The sequence below is a fragment of the Myodes glareolus genome, chromosome 7 (genome assembly GCF_982192425.1).
Source record: "Myodes glareolus chromosome 7, mMyoGla1.1, whole genome shotgun sequence".
Classification (NCBI taxonomy): Eukaryota; Metazoa; Chordata; class Mammalia; order Rodentia; family Cricetidae; genus Myodes; species Myodes glareolus.
In genome coordinates, this window is record NC_142032.1 from 18,620,967 (window position 1) to 18,647,720 (window position 26,754).

General features: G+C 46.6%; 1 protein-coding gene and 1 long non-coding RNA gene across 2 annotated transcripts; one reads left to right on the forward strand and one right to left on the reverse strand.

The window, feature by feature from the left end:
* Positions 1-1,684: 1,684 nt before the first annotated feature.
* Positions 1,685-26,270, forward strand: Got1 (glutamic-oxaloacetic transaminase 1). The gene is made up of 9 exons (XM_048452927.3): positions 1,685-1,901; positions 11,840-12,021; positions 17,732-17,855; positions 18,255-18,367; positions 18,622-18,726; positions 20,463-20,613; positions 20,701-20,866; positions 22,100-22,242; positions 25,454-26,270. Exons 1-9 carry the CDS (start codon positions 1,784-1,786, stop codon positions 25,591-25,593), a joined length of 1,242 nt encoding a protein of 413 aa, XP_048308884.3. The 5' UTR covers positions 1,685-1,783; the 3' UTR covers positions 25,594-26,270.
* On the reverse strand, positions 3,005-6,304 carry LOC125412256 (uncharacterized). The gene is made up of 2 exons (XR_007235537.3): positions 5,536-6,304; positions 3,005-5,173 (listed from the first exon to the last, which is right to left on the reverse strand). It is a non-coding gene; the product is annotated as an uncharacterized LOC125412256 (long non-coding RNA).
* Positions 26,271-26,754: the final 484 nt, after the last annotated feature.

Below are 26,754 nucleotides of genomic sequence, written 5' to 3' on the forward strand. Positions count from 1 at the left end.
AGTATTTACTTGATCTTAGCCACACTGACAGTGTTTGGGTAACCTAAGGTTGCTTTTCTCCCTGGGAATGACGCAGTGACCATGACATTGTTGGCTACTGTTGTGGAGATCACACTAGGGCAGCCAGGTTGCAGAAACACCCCTTTCCACAGCTGCACTCAGACTGATCTTTGGAAGTACTAAAAGCACCAGAAGGCTGTTGGACCTTCGGCGTTAGCTGTGACAATCAGAGGGAAACATGGGAACGCTGTGGGAAGTCACCTTAAAAAAAACGGGGCGATGTTTTTAAAAAGCAAAAGACAGAAAAGGTAGCAGGTGCTGCTGAGTTCCGAGGCTTATGTTCATCCTGACTGGAAGACTCGTGTGAAGATTCAACATGTTCTCCTAAGGAAACCATGATACTGTTTTCTCACGAAATAACAAGGAACTGGCTCCTTCCAGCATTTGTTGGATATTTAGTATGAGAAACGGAGGGAGGTTTGCCAGGTCCCAGGCAAAGCAGCATATCATTGCCAGGGGGGTGCGGATGAGGTGCAGTAACAAAGCTAGTATTTAGAGAGCACTTACTGCATGCAACTAAACGCTTTATATGTACTAACACATAATCCCCACGACAACCCCGAGGAAAACACTATTATCTCCACTCTACGGAGCAGGAACAGGCCTGCCCGAGTTAGTAAGTGGCAGCCAGCCTCCGAACCTAACTTCCCTGGCTCCAGAGCGAGGTTCCTACTCAGCAGGACATTTTCTAAAATTGTAATGTCGACCACCAAACCCCCGACGCATACGAAAGAGATTTCTAACCAGGAGGAGGGTTAAGGAGAGGTTTTACGGAGGGTTGACAGATGTGAATCTTCAAGGTCAACAGGTGGAGAAAGGATCTGGACAGAAATAGTCTCAGGGGAAGGAGCAGCCTGACAAAAAGAAGCAACAGTTTGGGTATCAGCCAGTCGATGACAGCACACATGGGAGGAAGGCTACGAGGGAGGCCTCGCCAGATGCCTGACGGTCCTTGAGGACTAGGCGCCCCCTCTCTCCAAGTAACCGGGGAGTAAAATTACTCAAACTAGCAAGTGCGTATCCCTTACTCTCTGCAGGGTCTCCCCTGCCAGCGATCAGGGTAGACAGCGCTCCCAAGTGTCTTTCTGGGAAAACACCGAGTGGAGATGATCAGGGTCACCCGCGCTCGGGTACAGCGTGTCCAGGTGGACCACTCGAGTTCTCCGCACAAATGCCGGGGACTTGGCTGTCAGTCCGACCTGGATATCTCGGGAACGTGCGCACTGCCGGGGCCTGGCGGGGACAACCACCTGCTCAGCGCGTACAGGAACATCTGTCTTCTGCAATTCCCACGGGCGGCCACCGCCCCAGGTCTCCAGGCCCCAGAAGGTCAAGGAATATGTCCTCTGGGGACTCCAGCCACCCGCAACATCCTCATCACCCTAAGGAATAAAAGCCTCAGCGATTGGAGCAGGTTATGCCAATCATCCTTGTCTCCGCCCACACCTCCACCGGTGTAAATCGCACTGGTTGCATCACACGAGCCTCCGATAAGATTCTCTTCTTGAATTGGCTAATAGGGACTTGTCCCGCCTAACCCATCTATGTCGGGAGATTGTGATTGGCTGACCACGTTGCCAAGTTCCGGACGCGACTCGGCTATTGGAAGTCATGGGCTTTCCCCGCCCGCCGGTGAAGGTGAGAGTCTCCTCCGGTCTCCGTGCTGCTCAGCGCACCGAGCAGCTCTGGGCTCGCGCTCGAGGTCTCGGCAGATTCCTTCACGATGGCACCTCCATCAGTCTTTGCCCAGGTTCCACAGGCCCCTCCAGTTCTGGTCTTTAAGCTCACTGCGGACTTCCGGGAGGATCCAGATCCCCGCAAGGTTAACCTCGGTGTGGGAGGTAAGGATGCAGTGCCCTGGAATGCGAGAAGCATGGGGGGGACCGTGGGAGGAGCCGAGGCTTAGTTTGGTGCCTCCCTGAGAGGGGACCCGGGAGAGAAGGCTGGGGCCATGAGGCCGTCCACCAACCTACCCATTTTGCAGATCGTGACTCGGAGTCCTTGGAAAAAGGCAGTGTGTTCAAGGTCACGCAGAACAGGTGTAGCATCTGGGACACAAACGTTGTTTTCTGTTCCTCCATCCTGTGTTCTTAATAGTACTTGTTTCAAAGCAATGAGATGGCCAGGGATTGTAAGGAAGGAGAAGTCTGGTAGCCTTGGGGTCATGGTCAGCCGAGAAGTGGGAATGAAAGAGCTATTAGCCTCTTGGAACTGTGGTCTGGGCTGGGTGAACAGCAGGTGCCAGTTAGGAAGCCTGTCACACCACGTGAGGGAAGATCTCGGTTTGGTTTATTCTCAGTTGAGGTGCAGTCCAGCTCAGGGCTCACACATCTGGGGCTTCATTTCCTTGAACCAGTTTAGCCCTCTGCTAAGGACGTTTGTGTTGGAGAGTGCCTGAAACTCCTTTTAACAGGAGCCTCCAGCGACTTTGTTGTAACCATCACTTCGATGCTGGAAGCTTTACGGAGCCTGGTTTGCATTTGTCCATATACAGAGGCCAGCCAGCCAATGGCAAAAACGTGAGCGGGGTGGTGGGTGACGGCCTGAAGGTGCTAGAAGGTTTGAAAGAAGAAACAATTGTTTTGTAGCCGAGGGTGATGTGAAGGAGATTCAGAATCAAGATTCTTATAGAAGTGTGTGTGTGCATAACCCTTCACACACACACACACACACACACACACACACACACACACACACACACACACCATCAAGGAATAGGAGAGGGGTGAGAGAATATCCTCAGTGCTGTTGTATTGACGGTGGGCGATGGTGCATGGACATAAATGACATATATTATTTTCTCATCTTTTATGTATGTTTGAAACTTCTCAAAATAAAGCATTAAAAAGTCAGGGTTAGTTGTTTCTCCAGTGGAGGGAAATATGTTTTTAGCAGCCAGCAGAACAGGAGAAATGCTGATGGTCTTGAATAGAAATCAGAATGCTCACTGTATAAGCTCTTTATTTAAACCCAGTGCAGAACCTCCAAGTGTTTATTTACAGCCTGATTTATATAGAAGAACTGATGAGGTCGAGGGCCTTGGCCCATCTTACAGGGCTTTTGTGGAGACTAAACACAATCGCAGGCTTTGAATGAGGGCTGACGTATAAGCAGGAGTTATATAACCAGCGATTTCAGTTGCTGTGGCGGCGTTTCTTTGAGTGGGTCTCTTAAAAAAAGTTGAATGAAAATTACCAGCCTAACAACTGAAAAACAAAATAATTTATGACGTTGGTTCAGGAATAAAATACACATGCACACAAAAACCTTCCTGCTATAGCATCCAGTCCAGACAACCCGAATCAGCCTTTAGCAAGATTCCCATCTCAGCAGTGACATGCCTTCTGCCACTTTTTCCAGGAACCTAAGAACAGGAGCGAATGAGTTGTTCATGTAAGTGTACTTTCTGTCCATAGCACTTCTGGGAGCTGTTTTGTGACTCTCCTGTTTGCAAGGAAGGAGGTTGAAGCCCAGGGGAAAGTATAGTTTGACCCCTAGGTTGAAGAGCTGGGATTCTAGCCAAGTCCTAGACCCCAGGGTCTCTGGCCTCTTCTCGGCTTAGGATACTTTCAGCTGACCTCCGGGTAGCCAGTAACCTGCAGGGAGAAGAGGCAGGAGCCCTGGGTGCCCGGTGCCAACTGTGGTCTAATGAGGGTTATTTAATGCCTTTGAAGCCGAGGTAGAATGGGGTATTAGGAATGAATGACAATTAGAATCTGTCAAAAGTCTACTCCAAGATTGCCCAGCATGCTCTGTGATTCTATTAATAGGGTAAATCTGCGGTGTGGGGTAATTGTATTGACCCTATCAATTAACCGTGGAGTAAAAGAACAATCACATGTGACATGTGACCTGTAGATGAAAGGTGTTGCGTATTTGCGTATTTGGTCATTACTGTGACCTGTTCTGTGTGGGAGATAGGTGGCAGGCCAGCGTCTACTCCGAGCAGAGTAGAACAAACGGTCTCCGTCTGCGTGTGCACGTCCTGTTTTACGTATACACACGCGTCAGCACGCTCTTGGACAAGGAGATTAATTAATTGCTGACTGTGAGATGAGGCTTCCTCCCAAGGTCAAAGGTAACGGAAGCTCCTCCTCTCCCATTCTAGTGATGCTGGACAGTTTTAGAATAAACTGCTACTATAATCTCGTCAGCTGGTACCCACTCACAGATAGTTGCCCCAGAGATTTTTCTGCATGCTGAGCTAATTTCAATAGTTTTCTTGTCATTAAACAGCAGTGGGTCTCATTTTTTCACTGTTAAGCACAATGCTTATGGAGTTTATGGGCTTAGTGTTTCTCAAAGCCTCTGTCTGACTACAGTGCCTTTAAGGATTGACAGACACAAGTCCATCCTGATGCAACACCCACTCCGGTACTGTGAGCGTATATATTCATGTGACGGCCAGCTCTTGACACTGAGTGCCTTGCACTATTGCTCTCTCCCTTTTCTTTTGGGACAGTGCTTCTCCCTGAACCCGATGCTCACTCACTGATGGCATGGCTAGCGGGCCAGTGAGCTCAGGGATTTGTCTGTCTCCTCTGTCCCAAGCTTTAGGTTACGCGCCATGATGCTCAGTTCTTTATGTGGGTGTCTGGGATCTGAGGTCCTGTCTCATGCATGCGTGGTAGGCACAGAGTAGACTGAGCCATCTCTCTAGCCTCCAGTTCTTTCTTTCTTTCATTTTCTTCTTCTTCTTCTTTTTTAAATGTGAACTTAACCTTCTTTTGGTCTAGTTAGTTTAGTAGTTGTTTTCAGTGTGGCTCCTCCCCTCTTCAGATATCAGTTGTTGACTAGATGGCTGTGTCAGGTGTTTCCCAGAGCACAGGGTGGAGAAGGGTCTCAGAGGCATGGGTGCAAGGGCTCTTGGGTGTGGCTGGGTGAGGGAAGTGGCGCCAGTAGGAGGAGGTGATGAGGGTGATAGTTGAACCATTTAACCCTGTTCTTCCTTTCTGCAAAGCAAGACTGCCGGGCCTGCTCTTCACCTGTATGACTGCCTTGGATGCTCCCTCAGGAAGAAAGACCAGGCTCACAGGGTAGACCTCAGCAGCATGCTGATAAGGAGCTGATAGAGGCTCTGGGCTGAGCACTTTGCGATTTCCTTAGGCATCACCTGTTAAAATCAAAAAGAAAGGAAGCGAGAACTCAGTAGTCCCAGCCTAACTCTTCTTATCTTTGGCAAATAATTTCTGGCCTCAGTTTCCTGATTCCTAATACCCATCTATTTTGTGGTTTGTTAAAATAATTAAATGAGAATCAAGAAATGTGCAGAGTATTCAGCAAATCCTTGTTATTACCATGGCTTCAGTTCCCACTAGTGTCTGTAATTATGAGATCTTTCGACCGTGCATCTCCTCGCCTGGTACCCTTCCTCTTCTTCACCGTAAGTTCTGTATCCTCATCAGCCCCCTCCACCACCCACTATTACAGACTAGATGGGTACTGGGATCACCAGCAACACTCTCCTGGCCCCACCTGTATATGTTTGTTCTTTGGGTTCCAGTTTTATGTCCTCACAAGTCCACCTGTGTATCATCCCTTGTCTTTATCCCCCATCGCCACTGCCTTATTTCACGTCTTCATTATCTCTCTTCTGGGTCATTTCTGGAATCTTCCGACTTAGCCGCGCCTCTTGGTCCTCTGAAGTCTGTTTTCCGTTGCCTCCTACAGGAGATTCTGTTAAAGTGTACAGCTCCTGGTGTGACTGCTTTTGGATGTCTTATTGAAACAGAAGATCCTTGACAGAAAGTCCCCAGACCATGAGCTCCATGTGGTTCCTCCTTCCCTGCTGGTCCTCCACAGAGCCTGCTCCTGATGCAGGAAAATGCAGAACCTCAAATGTCTCCTGCTGTCCCATTCCTGAGGACCTGGCACAGTTGTCTGTCCGACTGGGATGTAACCTCTTCCCTCATCTCCTTTTAAAACCCTTCTTTATTTACCTTTCACACTTCATCCTCTGTAAGGTCTTCCCTGACCTGGCATGGCGAATTCAAGCCCAGAGTGCCGCCTTTCCTAGAAGAAAGGATATCTTGCTGTAGCATTTTCTAGCCGGTGCCTGGTCAAGGCGGAGAGCGCGCATGGAATGATGGGAAGAGGGGTGGGAGGAAGAGCAGCAGGAACCAAACAGGACGGCAATAAGAACTCCCCAGGAGAGACGCATGGTGGCTATCCACAATGCTGCCTTCCTTGCCCCAGTCATTCAGGAGTAGCTTACAATCCTGCTTCACTAAGATACACAACACACTCGGGTATGTCTAGGACTGAACCTGGGAGAAATTGGGCAATGAGAAGGAAGCCACTGAATTAGGCAATCCGCCCTTTCTCTCAGTACAGCAAACAGTGCCTCTTCCCAACCCCCTTCTCCAGAATTACAGGGGTTTTTTTGTTTTGTTTTGTTTTTGTTTTTTAAGTCTTTAGTGTATATAGTAATGATAAGAACATCAGTACAATGGTTTTTTCTTTTTTCTACTTATTTTACAATAATTTAGGAATGACATAAATATTAACATACAGCATACCTGTGTTATCTTGTATGTAATACCCAGTCATAGATCTGGCCCTGACTTTTCTAAAACGACTCACGTTTGGTGAGTCTAGATTATCCTTTCTGTGTGGTCCAGACATGCATCCATTCTGTGACCCTTGAAATGGTCTTGAGCGGTAGGGCTCCCCCAAGAGACCACCTCTTTATAATTGTCTCCATACGTGCCATCCAGTTTGTTCAACTCTGCTTACCAGGACTGATGTAAGCTCCTCCTCTCCCAACATTAAAGTCCTTTTCAAAGGATGAAGGTTCGGTAGTATTGAGGACATTTACAGAAATAGCATCCCCTCTAAAATCCATTCCCCAGAGACTTCCAGGAGTACTCGGCAGTGTAGCCTTGGCGCCTGACTTGGTGCTCTGGGCCAAGAATAGCTCTTCCTCAGAAGTAGGTATTTTGGTCTTTCTTTTTGCTTTAGCCAACAAGCAGACAGCAATCAGCCAAATCCCTCCCCCACTCAGTACAGCTCCAGGAGTTCCCCATGACTTACAGCAAATATAACTTCTTGTATTTGGTAATATACAGTGCGCTGTACACTGGTCTGTCCCTTGCTTTTCCCACTTGATCTCCCCTTCATGTTTGTACACAGAGAGCATCTTTGTTCTTTTCCACAGCTGCCTAACTGATGAATAAACCAGATTTTACTTTGCCAGTCTCATGTTGGACACCCAAGTTGTTTACAGTCGTAGTATATTAAAGCAATACTTCAGCGAACCACTAGTGCCTAGGTCATCTCACGTGTTGACAGCCCATCTGTAGGATGCAGGCTGGAATGGAAGGTGCTGACCTGTGTGTGTCTGGACAGATGCTTCCAAGCTGCTCTCCACAGCTCTTCACAAAGATCATCAGTTTACACTTGAAACAGCCGTGTGCAGAGTGTCTGCTTCCCCACAGCCTCCTGAGTAAATTCCCAGTATGAATGTGCACTTTGTGTCTCAAGGTGGTTTTCATTTGCGTCTCTTTTACCATAAATGCAACTGGAAATTTTTCTTGTGTTTGAGCCATTTACAACATTACCATGGGGGTGAGGAAATACTCTTTTCTATATATGAATTATTAATTATTAATCATGATTTTAATTATCTGCTATTAGAAACATTGTGTTGAATATTTTTATATCACTAGTGTGAGAATATTTATAGAAAATACTTCTAAATGTAAAACTACTAAGCTAAAATGTGTTCAGCAAACAAAATAGTTTATAAACTATAATCTCATTCTAAACTGTATCTCTATTTTCTACTTGGTCGGCTAACTGTATTTCCCAAATATGTGACATCTATAGATCTGAGAAGTGTATCAGTGCGTCATAAAAATGTGACGGTCAAACTGCAGTAGCCACGCACCCGCCTACAGCCTCTGGGTTGGCCAGTCAATCACAAGAGTATGACTGACAGCCTTCAGCTAATCAAACTAACTCCCTTCAACAAAGATAAGAAGTTTATCTAATCAGGAAAAACCTGATTTTTGCCTATCAGAATACTTACTGATGAGAAGAGATACTCATAAAATAGGTTCAAGTGGAAAAAAGCCACGTGTTGAAAAACCTTGTGATGGTAAGACCCATATTTTATAAAAGAATGTGCATACTGGCGGTAAAGATGAGAAGGTTGTATACCCATGCTCCTGTACCGGAGTGCTGGGATTGTGGCGTTCATTGTTTACCTTTGGCTTTCCTAAACTTCTTACAGTTAATGTGTGCTGTTCAGTAAGACACCCTAAAATATGAGTTTTCTCAAAGACAGGAACTGACAGTTGGACAGAAATTAACGAGATAAAATGTAGTCCGAATCACTGTTAGAATCTGGTTTCACTGCAGGCGTCGGGTTGTTGACTGGCTTACACAGTGGAGTACAGAGGACAGTAACCCCGTTGGTCACCAGGTCACCAGGTCAGGCGAGGGTCAAGGCCAAAGCAGCTGCCTGCTGAAGCTGCAGTCCAGCAGAACTTTAGAGTGGTGTGTGTGTGTATGAGGAAGTAGGAAAGGTCAAAGCGGCTTAAGGACATGCTGAGCACTCTAAAATGTTGAAGAGACACTTAGAGGTTTACTGTGTAAGCTCATTAAATGCTGGGAAATAGAGTTAGATCAGTACGGACAACGTGAGGTAGCTAGTGTGTATGAACAGTGAAAATGGTAAACTCTGGCGGATTTCAAAACACACAGAGAGGACAAAGGTGTGCTTTAGTGGGTCCCTGGTCATTGTGTAACTGCTTGCTGGACACCAGGCACAGGACACTGGCTTCCTGTGTGACGTGCTTCTGCATCTTTGGGACAACTGGAAGAGGCAAATGTCCTTCGATTTTCTCCTTCTTTCTCCGTTGTAACATGGAGGGCTGGCTTGTTGGGGTTTCTGTCCCTCCCAGTACCCCAACAGCCAGCAAACAACAAAGAAAATAACACAGAGTCTACATTAGGTTATAAACTGATTGGCCCATTAGGTCAGGCTACTTATTAGTTCTTATAACTTATCTTAACCCATTATTCTGATCTATGTTAGCCACATGGGCTCAGTACCTTTCTCGGTGTGACAGCTTACATGTTGCCTCTTCGGTGGTCTGTACAGGAGTGGCTGAGAGAGCTTCTGCTTCCAGAATACTCCCAGTCTCTTTGCTCCACCCCTACTTCCTGTCTGGCTTTCCCGCCTATACTGCCTGCCTGGCCAATCAGCGTTTTATTAAAATATGATTGACAGAATACAGATAATTCTCCCGCACCATTTCCCTCTTTTTTTTTTTAAACAAAGGAAAATACCCATAATCCATTTGTTGGGAATGTGGGCGTAGTATTTCAGGCTACTTCCTGATGGTTGGGGGCGCTGATGATCTTATGGGGACCTAAAGAAAATTTAGAGTTATAATCAAGTCCTGACTGAAGTATCCTGGGAGTCTTGATCATCTCAGGCTGCAGTCTTGAATCAGTTCTGGATGTAGAACTCTGTCATCTGGGCCATCTGTTCCTGTCGATTTCTCAGGTGGCCTCCCTTGGTCAAAGATGATTTTTCTTAACTCTGAATAAATCCATAGCCTCTCTTTTTCTGTGGAAACAAAAGCAGAATCTCTTCTCCAAAGTAACATACCTTTTGACTTCAGTTTTGAAGCCAAGGTATTTTCAAAATGTCTATCTTGGGTTAGCTCAGCAGCATTTATAAACAAATGTCTTTTGGTGACTGTTGCTCCTTCCTCAGCATTCAAACAATTAAAAGAGAGCATAATAACACACAGTATCAAGATTCTCTGTGTATTTTCCATCTTTATGCAGCTTTATTTTACTTCTATTTCTTTTATTTTTACTTTTACTTTTTGAGACAGGCTCTCTGTATATCTTTGTCCTGGAATAACTCTGTAGACCAGGCTGTCCTTGAACTCACAGAGATCCTCCTGTCTCTGCCTCCCCAGTGCTGGGATTAAAGGTGTATGCTACCACACCTTGAACTCACAGAGATCTGTCTGTCCCTGCCTCCCAGGCATTGGGATTAAAGGTGTGCACTACCACACCTTGAAGTCACAGAGGTCAATCTCTACCTCTGTCCCTTGAAGTCACAGAGGTCAATATGCCTCTGCCTCCCAGGCATTGGGATTTAAGGTGTGTACCACCACACCCAACTACTCTCTTTCTTCCTTTTTTTTACATTAAGAACTTTAACTTTAGCCTGCATATATTTTTAACACACTGTAAAATATTTAGAGGTTTTCTTCCTCTTTGAATCTCTCTTTACTGTATATCTCTCTTTTTCTGACCACATGAGCCTTTAATTTACTAAGCAATATGGAGAGCAGTGGCTTTGACGGCTAGATCCAACCCACTCCCCAGCTCTCCAGTCTCATGGCTGAGATACCAGCCAGAGTTGTGTTCATTGCCACAACTCTATGGCGTTTCAAGGTCCTTGCCAGCAAGCAAGCTGCAGCATTCTGCTCACAGACCACACTCAGTCAGACTGCCTGCCTGAAAGAGTCAGAGATTACCCTGTCAGGACAGCCCAGAAAGCCGGCATTGTAAAACAACGCAGCTTTTTTCCTGCTACGACTGAAAACCGAAAAGCATGTGTCCCGTTTTTCACCAACACCGTTTAAGTATTTCGAGGCAGGACCTCTTAATGAGAGCTGCAGGGTTTTGCAGCTAAAGCTGAGTCAGGAAGTCTCTCTTAGATGAGAGCACTTGCTTGCCTCTAGCAAGCAAAGCAGATCCGAGAAATTGCTGCTACCAAGGAAACATGCTTTATTCTATTCTTTCCCAAGCTTTCTCAAGCTTTCTGTGGATTCAGTTATCCACGTCTGGGCTCCATATGTAACATGACGGGCCAGCTTGTTGGGGTTTCTGTCCCTCCCAGTACCCCACGGTCGGCAAATCCCAAAGAGAAAATCACACACAGGACTCCATAACATTATAAACTGATTGGCCCTTAGCTCTGGCTACTTATTAGTTCTTATGACTTATCTTAACCCATTATTCTCATCTATGTTAGCCATAATGGCTCTGTACCTTTCTCAGCTGGGCAGCTTACATCTTGCCTCTTAGGTGGTCTGGACAGGAGTGGCTAAGGGAGTTTCCTCCTCCCTTGCCTTATCCTATTCTCACTGCCCTGCCTCTACTTCCTGTCTGGCTTTCCCGCCTATACTGCCTGCCTGGCCAATCAGCGTTTTATTAAAATATGATTGACAGAATACAGATAATTCTCCCGCACCACTCCGTGTTTGTGTTTGGAGGCACAGAGATTTTGTGAAGTAGTTCCAAGCCAGATGTGTCCAACCTTCTGAGGTTGAAGTATGACATTGTCATTGTCTCCAGACCTGTTTGGTCACGTTCATAGCTATGCTGAGACACATGAGGCTGTGGCTGCAGTTTAGACATGCCTGCCCTAGGCTTTTGTGGAACTCACTTGGAGGCATGGTTACAGAGACCAATTGCACTCTTGGTGTCTGCAGCATTCAGAGATGGCTTTGGTTCCTAGACATCTCCCTCTCTCTTGACCGGTATCTGAGATGTTTCAGTTTTATCTCAGCATCCTAATTCTGGAGATCACATTAAAAACTGCGTGATCTGCCAGGGGTAAAAGCAGGGCTGTCCCATGTGCCCAGCATGTGAATGCACTTTGTGTTTCTGTCTCTATTCTGCTTTGACGAGAAGCTGGTGGAATTTTCTCTGTTTGTAGAAAGCAGTAGAGTTTCCTTGTTCGTAGTTCCATACTCTGACTTGGACGATGCCTGAGATTCATGTATATCCCCTTTTTTGTACTCAGCATACCGCACAGATGATTCTCAGCCCTGGGTTTTGCCAGTAGTGAGGAAGGTGGAACAGAAGATTGCTAACGACAGTAGCCTCAACCATGAGTACCTGCCCATCCTGGGCCTGGCAGAGTTCCGAAGATGTGCTTCTCGCCTCGTACTTGGGGACAACAGCCCAGCTCTCAAGGAGAATCGGGTGAGTTTGGGGTGTGAATAGTTTCTGTGAATGTTTAAAAAATAAAAAAATAGAAAATTCACTTTGTTTGAAGGTATTGAAATTTATGTCTTGAGAATTGTCAGAAAATACATTTTTGTTTTTTGTTTCTTTGAAGGCAAGCTGACCTTTTTAAATTTTATTTATTTACTGATTTTGTGTGTGGGTATTTTGCTTGCATGCACGCATGCCTGTGCTTCCTGTGAGTGCCTGATGCCCAAGGAGGCCGGAAGAGGGCGTTGGATTCCCCTGGGACTGGAGTTGCAGATGGTTGTGAGCTGCCATGTGGGTGCTAGGAATCGAATCCAGGTGCCCTGTAAGAGTATTCAGTGTTCTTCAGGACTGAGCCATCTCTCCAGTCCAGCAAATGCATTTTTGATGGCTGTGAGCAGGCGGTGTGGCCGTATCCAGAGCTCAGCTCCACTTGAGTTTTGCCCAGTACATCATCAGGCAGTAGTTACTGGAGATGCCAAGCGAAGGGACGTTAATGGAATTCCAGGAGTCTGGGGGTGCATAGACACGTCTCTGCCACTGCTTTTGGCTGTAGGCAAGTCATTTACCTACTTGGTTTCTGTATCTTCATTTTAGAGCGAAGATAACCTGTAGCTCATAAACCCACTAGGAAGTCTCGCATAGGGGCTTCCTGAAAGTATATGCAGAATTTTATTTATTTCTGGGGGAAAAGTTGCCTTAATTTTAACCAGATTCTCAAAAGGTGTCTGTGGTCCCTCAACATTCAAGACCCAGAATTCCTGCCCTGCCTCATATTTGGTGATTCTTCTAGCCTTGCCCTTAGCGCCTCTCCTTTCACTGCGTGTGTTACCACTGCAGACATGTGGAAACATGTGGAAGAAGAGTGTGTGTTGAATGGACCCTGTGAGATACTGTGTGTGTGTGGTAAGAAGTGGTGATGGAAAGATTTGAGGGAGAGACCCTTGAGGCTGCAGGTGGGACTTGAGCTGTGTTTGAAGGATGTGTGTACCCAGCCAGGGCTCCGACTCTCAGCCGTTGCCATATAGTAGTATTACCTGTGAGTTTGTACACTGTGCCCTGTGAACCCCACGCTAAGCCATTTTGATCAGAATCCTGGAAGGGCATGGCCCTCTTTTCTCCCCACAGCCTGGCAATGGGATTATTTTTAAAACATGCCCTCATGGACTCCAAAGTACCTGCAGGTTTGACAACCACGAAGTAGAGAAGATAAGAAATCAGTAGTGCTGCTCTTGGGACAGGCGTGTGGGGAGTGGCTCAGGGACAGAGGTAGTCAGAAGCAAGTCTAGGCTGTAAGACACTTGCCTAAAGACCCAAGTTTGTGCAGGGCTTACCTAATGAAAGTGTTGTTTGAAGGCGTAAACCCGGCTGGATGGGTGGAAAGGGAAGAGCCAGAGTCCGGTCAGGTGTTGTGCAATTGGAACCAGCTGCCCTTGATACCTTCCAGGCCACGTTGTAATGCAGGCCACGGGTCACACCTTGAAAACACCACAGTTGTGGAGTCATGTGAGGTGTTCCTCTCCAGGTGCCCTGATAAGCCTAGTGGCAAGGTGAAGTTAAGGTTGTGCACACACGGCACACAGCGCCTTCCTGCTCGCGTCTTGCAGGAGGCAGGCTCTGGCAAAGGTCTTGGAACCCAGGGCACTGATTAGACAAGTAATCGAAGTTTGGACTAGGTTTCTGTGGAAGGCTTTGACTTGCCTTGGAACTGAAGGTGTGAGATGTAAGTGTTCGTGGGTAGGGGTGGCTCGGAAAAGCTGCCCTGAAAATCCAGTGTTTCCCCAGAAAGTGAACAGTCTTTTTAAGAAACATGTAATAGTTGTAGTAATCGTCTGAGAATTTCATGCATTGTATTTTGAGCGTACTCAGCTCCACCCCTCCCCCACTCTGACTTTGTGCTCTTTGCTTTTTTAAAAAAATAATTCCCCGAGTCCAGTTTGTACTGCCCGTGTACGCATGGATATAAGGCCATCCATCCATTGCCGCACGGGGCCAACCAGGCTACGTACCAGTGGCCACAGCCTTAAGAAAAACTGGCCTTTCCTTTCTCCAGAAGCCATCAGCTCTCAATAGCTCCCCAGTTGGGGTGGGGGCTCATAGACTCCTTCACACTCTACGCTTGAGTGTTGACTGGCTTGGTCTTGTACAGCCGGCCACAGCTGCCGTGGGCCCACGGGTGCAGGGGTCCACAACGTACTGTGTTGTTCCAGTCCTCCCCTGCCTCTGACTCTTTTCTCACCCCCTCTTCAGCAGTACCCGAGCCTGGCTTGTGTGCATGTGTGTGTGTGTGTGTGTGTGTGTGTGTGTGTGTGTGTTACAGATGTCCTATTTGTGGCTGAACACTCCACTGACAATTCCTCTCTGCAGTTTGACCAGTTGTAGATACTCTTAATGTAGTTTGAAAGTGAGCAGCTGAGGGTGGGGGGTCTGTCTCTGCATAGGCCGTAGATTAGTTGGGGCAGTTGTTGGCAGATGAGAGACCATATTGGGGAGCTGCTTCCTCTAAGAAGACTGCATTCTCACATGGTTACTTTGTTGGCAGTGTTCCTCTGTTCATGGATCTGGGTTTTGAGCTCTTAAGACTCCAAACTCATGGCCTTGACCTGGGAACATAGCCTTGGTCTAGTTCATCTACATTGTGTTTTGATTTCAGAACTTAATCATCAGTCTTTGTGGCATCAAATACATAAAGTTCCCATCTGGGATACTTCCCAGCAGCCGCCTTGCCCTAGGTACCAGCCGCTCCTGAGCACTGAGCCTCTCTGTCTCCTGGAAGTTCTCTCCATGTCTTAGTTCAGCCCGCCATCAGCTCATGTGGTCATACAACAGCCTCATTGACTTTCTGGCCTCGAGTCTCCTTTTCCTCCCAGTACAATTTCCAAACAAGAGTTAAAGAGCTTCCTTACCAAAAGCTGACTGTGCCACCTGCTTCCGCCCTCCCCATGGCGCACGTCCACTGCTGCCCTGAAAATTTGCTCCCGCTGGATCCCGCCATCCTAAGAGCATTGCTGTTCCTCAGCCCACAGGCCTTGAGGACTCAGAACCCTTGCCTGGCCTTTCCCACTGTGTGGAATGCCCTTCTATTCCTCCCAGCTCTCTTGTCTCTGCCTCTAAGACCTTCAAGACCTGACCAAGGGTCACCTCTATGCTGAATCATCCACTTTCTTAGGTGTGGCCAGTTCTTTAGGTTCTCTTGAATTATGGTGTGACTGTTGACTGTCAGGGAATAGCAGAACTCACTGTGTTTTAACTATGATGTCTAGTTAGAAAATGTCATTTTATTTTGTATGTGTGAGTGTTCTGCCTGCATGAATATGTGAGCCACGCGAGTGCCTGGTGCCCAGGGAGGTCAGAGGAGTGTTTCGGTTCCTCTGGAACTGAAGTTTCAGATGGCCGTGAGTCACTTTGTGGGTTCAGGAAACTGAAACCAGGTCCTCTTGAGAAGAGCAGCAACTGCTGAGCTGTGTCTCCAGCGCCCTGTAATGTCTAATTTTATAAGCTTTTTCTCTGACACTGTGTGATCCTGGCCAGGGATCATGGCTTATTTACTTTGCATGCATTTCCACATTTTAGCTCATGGGACTTCTGAGAGTCTCAGATGTTCGAGTTAGTCATTCACTTGCTTGTCAGAAGGGCTGGACACTTTGCTAGATGCTACTGGTATCCAGGTGACCATACAGACAACCTTTGCTTCAGCTTACTGTGTTAAAGTTGACAGAAGCCGGAGAGAGAGAGGAGAGGGAGGCATGCTAGCCGTGGCAGAGGGAGGGTGGCAGAGGGCGGGAGGCTGGATTCAGGTTTAACTGGAGTGGACAGGATAGGAAGAGTAGTAGAGACAAGACGTGAACAACGAACCAGAGTCGAGCTGTAATGTTGTCCTCCTTACAGCATCCTCTCAAGGTTGAACATTAGCCCAAGTTCTAGGACTTTCACTGTTCCTTACTACTTTTCCGTTTTCAGACTTTAGGGCTCTAACAAAATGTCCCTTTTCAGCTCCTGTAGAGCAATGTCCACATAGGCAGGAGGTGCGGAGCCCATCTTGTTCAGTTTTAACCGTTTAACCTTTGTTTAACCTTTGTTCTGGGTACTTCTGTGTACCGACTTGAGTCTAGGTGACTGACTCCATGAATTGTCTGAACTTATTTTCTTAGATATTAACTATTTTCCTTTTTTTTTCCCCAAATATATAGGACTTTCTTGGTCAAAAATTAGTTTCTACAATGACCAAATTGCTACTTTATTTATTCATAAAAAACTGGTTTCTGTTAATTACTGATGTTTAGAGTAACTTATGTTCCTCTGAAACCATCTAGTGTTTAAATCTTCAGGACATGATAATTTGAATGTTTGATATTTCATGTGTCATATACGGTATGAGTGCCAGGGTAGCTCATGTTAGTGAAGTGGGTTTATGTTTTTAAGGAGCATTTTCAGTCCTGTGTTTGCTTCTGGAGGGAGGGCTGAGCTAGTGTCAGGATCCCCCCCCTCCGTTTTCCTTTGCTATCTTTTAGTGTTAGTGTTAGCTTAGCGCCCAGCTCTGTGCCCCCCCTCCCCGCCCCCGAGATAAGGTTCCTCTGTGTAGTCCTGACTGTCCTGGAACTCGCTCTGTGGACCAGGCTGGTTCGAACTCAGAAATCTGCCTGCCTCTGCCTCCCAAATATTGGGATTATATGCCACCACTGCCAGCTCGCTCTCTTTTTAAATTACACGTTGCTGGGGGTTGAACCTTGAGCCGTCCACATGCTAGGCAAATGCCTTACCACTAAACTACATCCCAGCCACCTCTTTTTCTTTCTAGATTTTTGCCACGTGCTTCTTTTGTTCTCCTTACTCTAGTATGCCACATACTAGGTGGCATCTAATTTATGCCATTTCTCTACTGAAGGAGTTATGCTGAAGCCTCACTAGAACTTGAAGGGTCAAATCAAAGAGGTAGATGGAGTGACGTACAGAAGACAGACTGACCAGATCCAGAGCGGGAAGACCTCATTTCGTGCCCACCCATGACTCCAGCCTCCTCTCTGTCCTTTTGCAAACCATTTATTTCTCTCAATCTGTTTCCTCATTCATCAACTGGGGAAATAGAATTTACTTTGAGGGGCTTGTGAGGACCAAATAAGACCTTGTGTGAAAGTACTTTTGTTAATGGTAAAAACGGGGTTTCTAGTATTGCCCTTATTAGGACTCAGAGCTGAGAGGAAACTGAGGAAGGAGAGAAGAATCTGCCTGTTATCTTTGTTAGGGAGGACACATTCCCAGGGGTTAATAAACTGTGCTCTGAGCTCGATAGTGTCAAGGGCCAACTCGGGTGTATTTCCAGGACTGCTACTGAAAGGAGTGATCTTGGGATGGGTACCGTGAACAGATGGGTTTCCTTCCAAGGCACACACTGGCACGACCTAGGTCCTTCTACCTGTCCTCAGAATGGAAGTTCCTCTTGGAACTGTGAGCTTGAACCTGGCCACCCTGCTCACTGGCTGGTGGCAGGGACTTTATCTCTCACCTTCCCATCTATGTTTCCCCATGGGTGAACATGAGCAGCTAATAGGATCTTGGTCAATTGTTGGAAGCTTTGATGAACTCCTACATTAGGGGATTTGCAAAGAACGGGCACAAAGTAGGTCATCATTATTGTCTTACTCTTGTAGATATTAAACGATGTCACCATTGTCAGTCTGTGACCCCCAATCTTCTCTCTTAGGTCGGAGGTGTGCAGTCTTTGGGAGGAACAGGTGCACTTCGAATCGGAGCTGATTTCTTAGGGCGATGGTACAATGGCATAGACAACAAGAACACACCCGTCTATGTATCATCGCCAACCTGGGGTGAGCCTGTTAGCTGTGGGAGAGAGAGCAGAGCAGCTGGGAGGGCTGGCCCGAGGGCACTCAGTGGCAGCTTGGAAGGGGTAATCTATATCCGGAAGGCAGCATCCCGAGACAGCTGCTGCTCAGATTTCAGCCGGGGGCACCTTTTCCCAGATTCTCCAGTCTTGCATTTTAGCCCATGCTGAGGGCTTCCAGTGTAAAGGTGAATGCAGGAGGCGGCACCATAGGCTGCAAGTCTGGAGTTCTTGTAACTGGTTTAACTTGTTCCTGGTACTCTAGCTCAGTAACTAGGTTGGTACTCTAACTCACATTGCCCAGTGCAAGCACCTGTGTTCCTTCTGATTACACCATCACCTCGTGTTCATAAAAGCTCCTAACGTTTGTCCCTTTACTTTTCAGAGAACCATAATGCCGTGTTTTCTGCTGCCGGTTTTAAGGACATCCGCTCCTATCGCTACTGGGACGCGGAGAAGAGAGGCCTCGACCTCCAGGGCTTCCTGAGTGATCTGGAGGTGGGTGGTAGAGAAGAGCAGTGGAGACTTCTGCGGGGTCAGAAGCAGCAGGGAAAACTTTGGGATCAGTTGATGAGCAAGAGTCTGCTTTTTCTCCAAATCAGATAGTGCATTTGAAATAGCGTGTAAGAGAGCACTCGCTTACGTAAGAGCGAGACGTGAGAAGCTCAGGCTGTGGTTGGTCCCGTGTACTGCTGACCATCTCCTGAACTCCCTGCTGTGTCAGAGAGCTGATGGACCTTTCTTCTTGTCAGAATGCTCCCGAGTTCTCCATCTTTGTCCTCCATGCCTGTGCGCACAACCCAACCGGGACCGACCCGACTCCAGAGCAGTGGAAGGAGATCGCTGCCGTCATGAAGGTACCTGCTCTTCCAGAGCATCTGAAACATAGGGCGTATGGCTTAATTTCAGTTAGTTGTTGATAATTATTTAAAACACAGCCTGCTTATTGGAGGGTCTGGAAAGTGGAAAGAAGTCCAAAGAAGAAAATAGATATTAACTGTAAATCCTCTTACCCCAACAGACACTCGTAGTGTGTTAGTGGGTGGAATATTAGGGTTTGTGTAGGTTTTAAAATGTCTATATGTTTTATAAAGGTGGAATCATTTTGTTAATATTATTTTTGCAGCATTTCCCCCTCTTATTTCTCTATATGACATCATTTAATATTTTACAGCATCAGTTCTCATAGCCCTATGATCCTTTCATGAATATGCCATCTTGGGGATTGAGTAAATCAGTTGAGGAATGTTTAGGTTTATTTCAGATTTCTTGAACTGATTTATTTACAGAGTGAAACTTGATCTCTTTAGGATGCTTTTTAGATGAGAATTTCTAGCTCAAAGTGTATATATTCTTCATCAGCGTGTTTATGGGATGCTTACGAGGCAACTCTTAAGTATTAAGCACCCCTGGGGTCTGGTAGAGAACAGAGCAGGTGCAGCCCCTGCCCTGAAGAGCACATAGCCAGATTGGGAAGACCAGTTTAGTATTAAAGCAGTTCTGATACTGTGAGACGCTGTGTGACTGAGTTCTGCGGGTGCACAGCTCAGATTTTATGACTGCTCAGATTTAAGGCTAGTCTTTCTGCAGGAAGTGGTCTCCATGCTGAGTCCTGGAAGGGAAGGGGTGAGAAGACTTTGTCTGGAGGGGACTGATGGAAAGCTGGCAAGGGCAGAGGGGGAGCATGGCCACAGCCCCACCGCGGCAAACTGTGTCTGTCTAAGGAAGTGAAGGACATTTGCATTACTACCTGGAGTTCTGGGGGATCAAGGGAGGGTAGGCGATGTGTCTAGAGAATAAATAGGGCTGAGCCTTAAGTTCACCCTGACGACATGGTGTGGAATAGGTCAGAGGGAAGTTAGCTGAGACAGTGTCGGGAGCCGTGTGACATCGGACATGTGTGGAGTGAGGCTCTCCGCAAGACAGCTGGGAGAGAAGCTGATGCTGCCAGTGTCCAAGAGGGCGTTCCTAGAAACCAGACGAAGTAGGTGGCGTTGGAGTAAGGGAGGTGCAAGCAGCTCCTTAGGAGACTAAGCTGGCAGGCATCAGGGGCTAAGATGTGTGTGATGAGCTGCGGGATTTGAAAGATGCACTCAGGCTTCTGGTTTGGACAGTTCAGGGGAGGGAAGAGATTTGTCCAGTCAGTGTCAAAGCCACAGGTTCATCATGGGGGACTCTGAAGAGGTGAGAGCAATTAGAATGGAGAGCCTGCTTCGTCTTGAGCAGCTGGTAGGGTCGCACTGAGGCGAGGAGGCCCTGGGGTTGCCAGACCTCAGTTATCCTGCCAGGAATTCCTGCAGAAGGATCCACTGCCACAGGACAGTGTCTCCGAGCTTCAGAAATAAGCCGTGCACCTTGCTGCCGGAGCGCAGCACGCTGTGAAGAAGGGAGGTTGACAAGTGGTCATTTGCTGCTTGCTGTTCAGTGAAACAGGTGCAGAGTGGCAGGCAGCAAAGTGAACGCACACAGGCAAGAAATACAAGGACAGTTCAGGGCAGAACTTCTTCCCAGGCACCAAGTGGGGACGGAAGGGCCCATGTCTGAGGCTACTTCCCGAGGACATCCTGCTCTGACTTGCTTTCCTTCCTCGCAGCGCCGTTTTCTGTTCCCCTTCTTTGACTCAGCCTATCAGGGCTTTGCATCTGGAGACCTAGAGAAAGATGCCTGGGCTATCCGCTATTTTGTGTCTGAAGGCTTCGAGCTCTTCTGTGCCCAGTCCTTCTCCAAGAACTTCGGGCTCTACAGTGAGTGCCTTCCAGAGTCGCTGCCCTGCCTCCCTGCCCCCTCAATACTGTGTCAGCAGTTAAGCCTGGTTCTTATCTTCTCCTTAGATGAGAGAGTGGGGAATCTGACCGTGGTTGGAAAAGAATCTGACGGCATCCTGCGGGTCCTTTCCCAGATGGAGAAGATTGTGAGAATCACTTGGTCCAATCCCCCTGCGCAGGGAGCACGGATCGTGGCCTTCACCCTCTCTGACCCTGAGCTCTTTAAGGAGTGGTAAGGGGCTTGGACCCTGACGTGTGAGGGTGGGGTGCAGAGCTGCATCGTGGGCTGCATTGTAAGCTGCATTGTTTGGTTGGATCCTGACACGTGAGGGTGGGGTGCAGAGCTGCATTGTGGGCTGCATTGTGGACTGCATTGTAAGCTGCATTGTTTGGTTGGATCCTGACATGTGAGGGGGAGGTGCAGAGTTGCATTGTGAGCTGCATTTTCCTAGTTTTTTTTTTTTTTTTTTTTTATCGTGGGAGAGGCAGAACACTCCTAACCTCTATGTCCATAAAGTGGACAGGTACCCACGTCACGTGTGTGTGGTAGCACAGTGCCCGAGATGTGCAGTGGCTCTGCGATGGATGTCCGTTCCTCGTTCCTTCACTGTCCAGTCCCCTCTGTAAAGCGGAAGCACAGGAGTTCCTGCAAGAATAGATTGTCTGACTTCAAGGCAGTGTGACCATTCTGGGGCTCTCTCTTTTTGCCGTGAATTTACAGGATGATGAAATTTAGCTCCTAGACTAGACATGGTAGAAGAGGCTAGTAATAATAATTAATAAAGGAGTGGTGTCATTGTAACATTATGCTTTAACAATAGCTACTTCAATCTTATGAAACCTTCTAGAATTTAATGTTTTCTGACTGTGGTTAACCAAAGATAGTTGAGACCAGAGGAAGTGAAACTGTAGAGAAGGGTGAAGACTTGTATTTATCTTATTTGAGAAGACCGTGGCTTTCATGTAATGTCTGATAGATCCATTAAGCCTAATGGAGTGCATGGTCCTATTGGTATCAGCACCCCGGTGAAGCGTGACTGGGATGCTAATGCATTACAGCCGTAGTACCACAGAGCAGCACTGAACTCTATCAGGAAGTTCAGTTCTTACTGACCCTTCCTTGTGTCTGTGTCTCTGGCTGTTAATCCATCTGTCTAGGAACACAGGTACCATAGCAGACAGGCCGTGATCTCATGTTAAGTGTTCAATTTAAATTGCAGACTGTTTTGCTTTCTATTTGTTTGTTTTGGGTTCAGGGTCTTGCTATGTGGCTTTAGCTGACCTGGAACAGTAGACCAGGCCAGGTTCGAACTCACAGAGATCCGCCTGCCTCTGCCTCCTGAATGCTGGGAGTAGAGACATGCACCACCACTGCCCAACTAAACTACAGCTTTTAAACTTATATATTTCTGTGAACCCTCTTTATCTGTGTGAATGGGTGTTGATACCAGTGTCCATGTCTCAGGACAGGCAATGTGAAGACAATGGCTGACCGGATTCTGACCATGAGATCTGAACTCAGGGCACGATTAGAGGCCCTCAAGACTCCCGGGACCTGGTCTCACATCACTGAGCAGATTGGAATGTTCAGCTTTACTGGATTGAACCGTAAGTGGACCCAGCCTCTTGAGCACGTGTATGCATGTGGACACAGCTGTTGTCAGTGGGTCAGATGTTATTTTGGATCAGAACAAGTTAGGTTTTCTTAGTCGTATCTCCTGAGCTATTGAAACCTCAGGAGCATTGTTGTGGTCTGCCCTCCTGACCCATGATTTTGGTATTTTCATTTTTATGGGTTAGAAAGTGACTTAGAGCTAGCTGGGAAATAACACGATTTGTAACTTGGAACTTTAATCTATAACCAGTTTCTCATAAATTGCCAGGTGCCTTTGGCTTTACTTTAATCATTTATCTTAATCATAAATACTACATGTGAGTCCTTAGGTACCAAAATTCTTCCTTTTGTTTGTTTCTGCTTTTTCGAGACAGGGTTTCACTGTGTAACAGCCTTGGCTGTCCTGAAACTAGCTCTGTAGTCCAGACTGGCCTCAAACTCACAGAGATCACCTGCCTCTGCTTTCTGAGTGCTGGGGTTAAAGGCGTGTGCCACCACTGTCTGACTTGGGACCAAAATTCTTAACAGGTCTTTGGTGGTCTCCAGGTAGTACTCTCAAAAAAATGCTGGAACGTTATCTCTCCTTGTCATAAATTTAAAAATTGGTAGAGGTAGTTGGGATTAAAAGCTGATAGGAAATTTCGTGGGCATGATTTTGGTCAGCTGCCGGTATTGGTCCCTTATGGTAGAGGAACCATTGATTTAATAAGTAATTACTTTCTGAGCACCTGCTGGATACCTGCTGTTAGCCTGGTGCAGAGTGGTCGCTGACCTGTCCTCTTGGTAACTCTAGTGAGGGATGGATATGTGTTGGGTTCCATTGTAGGTGGGAAACTGGAAGCTTCAACCAAGTGTTATGGCAGACTGTTGGAGTGCTAGTTTGAAAGGGACTGAGAACAAAACCCAAGGGAGATAAATGGAAACATGTGATCAAGATGGTATTATAGACCCTCTTGAACGACTTTGTGTCGAAATGAGGCTGCCCCAGAAAGTAGCGAGTGGCTCACTTAGGTGTAGGTGTCCTCATGTGGGGTAGAGAATTCCTTGGCTGAGAAGTTATTGTGTGCACGCGCGCGCGTGCGTAAAAATAGTGATATGCAAATGAGCATTGGGTGTCATCTAAGAGCTTACAAGAAGGGACCCCCCCCCAGCTTTAGCCTACTGCTAATCAGAGTAGGAAAAGTGGCAGAAATAGACTGAACCTGGCTGTTCTTAGCGTTTGACATCACTTGCTATATTTTGAACAACAGTTCTGGTTTTCTCTTCCCCTCATTTTACTAAGAAAACACACAGATAGGTGTAGTGGTGTGCATCCTTTAATCCCAGCACTTGGAGGCAGTGGAGGGTGCTGAACTTTCCCTGTGCCCCATGTGTGAAATGGGGATGATAAGGCTGTTACCAACAATGCTGAAGTGCTGGGCTAGGCAGTGGTGATGCATGCCTTTAATCCCAACAGTTGGGAGGCAGAGGCAGGCTGTTCTCTGTGAGTTCGAGGCCAGCCTAAGTGAGTTCCAGGACAGCCAGGGCTGATACACAGAGGAACCCTGTCTCGAAAAGCAACAACAACAATGACAACAAAGTTACTGAAGTGCCTGGAACACTGCCTAGCATGTTGGGTGTGCCCAGGGATGAGCGTGATCTTATTATTCTATTCCATGTCTTTAATGTGCTAATGAAGCAGAAATGTGCTAGAATTTGGCCACAGTTTCGTAGTAAAAACAAAATCACTATAGTGATTGTAGGATTGAGGAAGGGTACACCTGCCCTTCCTTTTTCATATGTGGTGCTTGGCTACTATATATAGATGAATTTTTCTTTGGGCTGCCAGCTCACAAAAACAACATGGAGATTTATGAATTATGAAAGCTCGGCTTTAGCTCAGGCTTGTTTTAACTGGGTCTTATAACTTACATTAACCCACTGCTGTTACTCAACATGTTGCCTCATGATGCATGGTTTTTACCTCTCCTGCATGTCCTGCTTCCTCTCCATCTCCTGGTCTCTCTCTCCCACCTAGATTTGTCTCTTTCTCTCTCTCTGCCTTGAAGTCCCTCCTAACATCTGCCTGCCTGGCTATTGGCCATTTAGCTCTTTATTAAATCAATGAGAAAGTGCCATGGCAAAGGCATATCTTCAGTGTCCAAAAAAGGTTATTGCATCCTGGGAGGCTGAGGTTTGAATGGGGATCTGATGGTCCTAGGTTGTGGGGTCTGGGTAGTTTCTCAGCCTCTTGGTTCATTCACATGTCATTTATCAATATGTCCTGATGGGCTCCTGTCACATGTATTGTGAAATGAAATGCTGGAGGTTGTTAGATGCGCAGGTCTAAGCAGCCAGCCTGGGGAAGACACAAAGTGGGTCGTATAACCAGCTCCTATCAATATACTGTCTTATGTCTGATGGTTATTCTCAATGGGCAGACTTAGCTCTTATGGTTAGTCTCAATGGACGGACTTAGCTCTGATGGTTATTCTCAATGGGTGGACTTAGCTCTGATGGTTATTCTCAATGTACGTACTTATGTCTGGTGGCTATTCTCAATGGGAGGACTTATGTCTAGTGGTTATTCTCAATGGACAGACTTATGTCTGGTGGTTATTCTCAATGGGTGGGCTTATGTCTAGTGGTTATTCTCAATGGACAGACTTATGTCTGATGGTTATTCTCAATGGGCGGACTTATGTCTGGTGGTTATTCTCAGTGGGTGGGCTTATGTCTGATGGTTATTCTCAATGGACAGACTTATGTCTGGTGATTATTCTCAATGGGCAGACTTAGCTCTGATGGTTATTCTCAATGAATGGACTTAGTCTGGTGGTTATTCTCAATGGACGGACTTATGTCTGATTGTTATTCTCAATGGGCGGACTTAGTCTGATGGTTATTCTCAGTGGGCAGACTTATTTCTGGTGGTTATTCTCAATGGGAAGGCTGTCTAATGTGCAGGGTCTGGTTGGGAGGTAGTCCCAGATTCACAGCTACCCTTCTGTTATAGTCATATTGTGAACACCCTGAAAACGACATTAAGTACAGACAAGTCTTTCAGGATCTAATAAGTAGTTTTCTATTTGCTGATTGGACAAAGGACAAAGTCGCTCCTTTTGTTTGACTTGTCTGTGTTAAAGGGGGTAGAGTGCCACTGTCCTGTGGTCTCTGGATATTCACAACTTAACTCACCACATTGCTTTCCTGTCTTCTTTACAGCCAAGCAGGTTGAATATCTGGTCAACGAGAAGCACATCTATCTGCTGCCAAGCGGTCGAATCAACATGTGCGGTTTAACCACCAAAAACCTAGATTACGTCGCTACCTCCATCCATGAAGCCGTTACCAAAATCCAGTGAAGAAACACCACGTAGTCCATACCACCAAAGCGGTTTTTTGTCACGTCTTCCCTGCCTGCGCAAACCTAGTTGTACATTATCCTGGATTAGAGATCACCGTGGTGAGGCGGCCACTGTTTAGCTGGCCCCACGTGAGGAAGACATTTCTTGAAATGAACCGGAGGTCCAGGGGATTAGAGCCTTTTAGAAACCAGAGCACATCAGAGTTATTTAAGAATAAAAAGTACTTTGCTATGAGATGTAATTACCTTGCCTTCCTCTAGCATTCTCCTGGAGTTGCTGTCCGTGGAGCCATGGGCTTCTGCGTGTTGCTTGACTCTGTACAAAGTCCAGTCCCAAAGATCATGTTGTCTGAGGAGCCGGGTGTGACTGTGGGTGTCGGCTGGGGCATTAAAACCTATCATTTCCACCCAGAGTCTCTTGCCTCCCTGATCTTTCTGCATGGTTGTGTCCCTAGTCTGAGACATTAGTTTTTTTTGTTTTTGTTTTTGTTTTTTTTTAGGCAATTATGACAGATATTTACATCATGACACACAGATGGATATACATATTTAATTGAAATAAAAGTCCCACTAAATGGTATTGCTCTTGTGATATGTAGCACCTTGTGATGTTTTCTTAGTCTATTTTGTTGTGTTCTGTTTCATTTAAAAAATAAAAACACTCATCAAGACACATGGAGTGAGTTTTGTCGCGTTAATGAGTTGTGGCCCGAAATTTAGAATGAACAAAAGAGAATGTGTTCCTGAAACGGAAAGTTCTGGTGGGGTCACGGCTGTGGGTCCATGCTGCTCTTTGGGGTTTATCATCCAGAGGCCAGCCATTTTCTTAAGCAATGACGATGATGTCATTTAGAGTAATTCTAGAATACCAGGCCTTCCCATAACAGCTGGAGCGCCTCCTGACATATTGGAAAAATTACAACTGCGTGAACACGCCACAGTTTCCAGAGAGCTCAGAGGCTCTGCAAATGGTGGATTTGGAAAATTGTGTCTTACTTTAAGCAACAGAATTACCACTTGGGAGTTTTAAAATCTTTCAAAGTAGCTTTTCAGTATTTCCTGGGGCTCCCGTGAGGTATAAAATCCTATAGTTTTGAAGATGATTGCCTCCTGGAAGTCGCCAGGTCCAGCCCTGCTCCCCCAGTGAACTGGTCTGCTT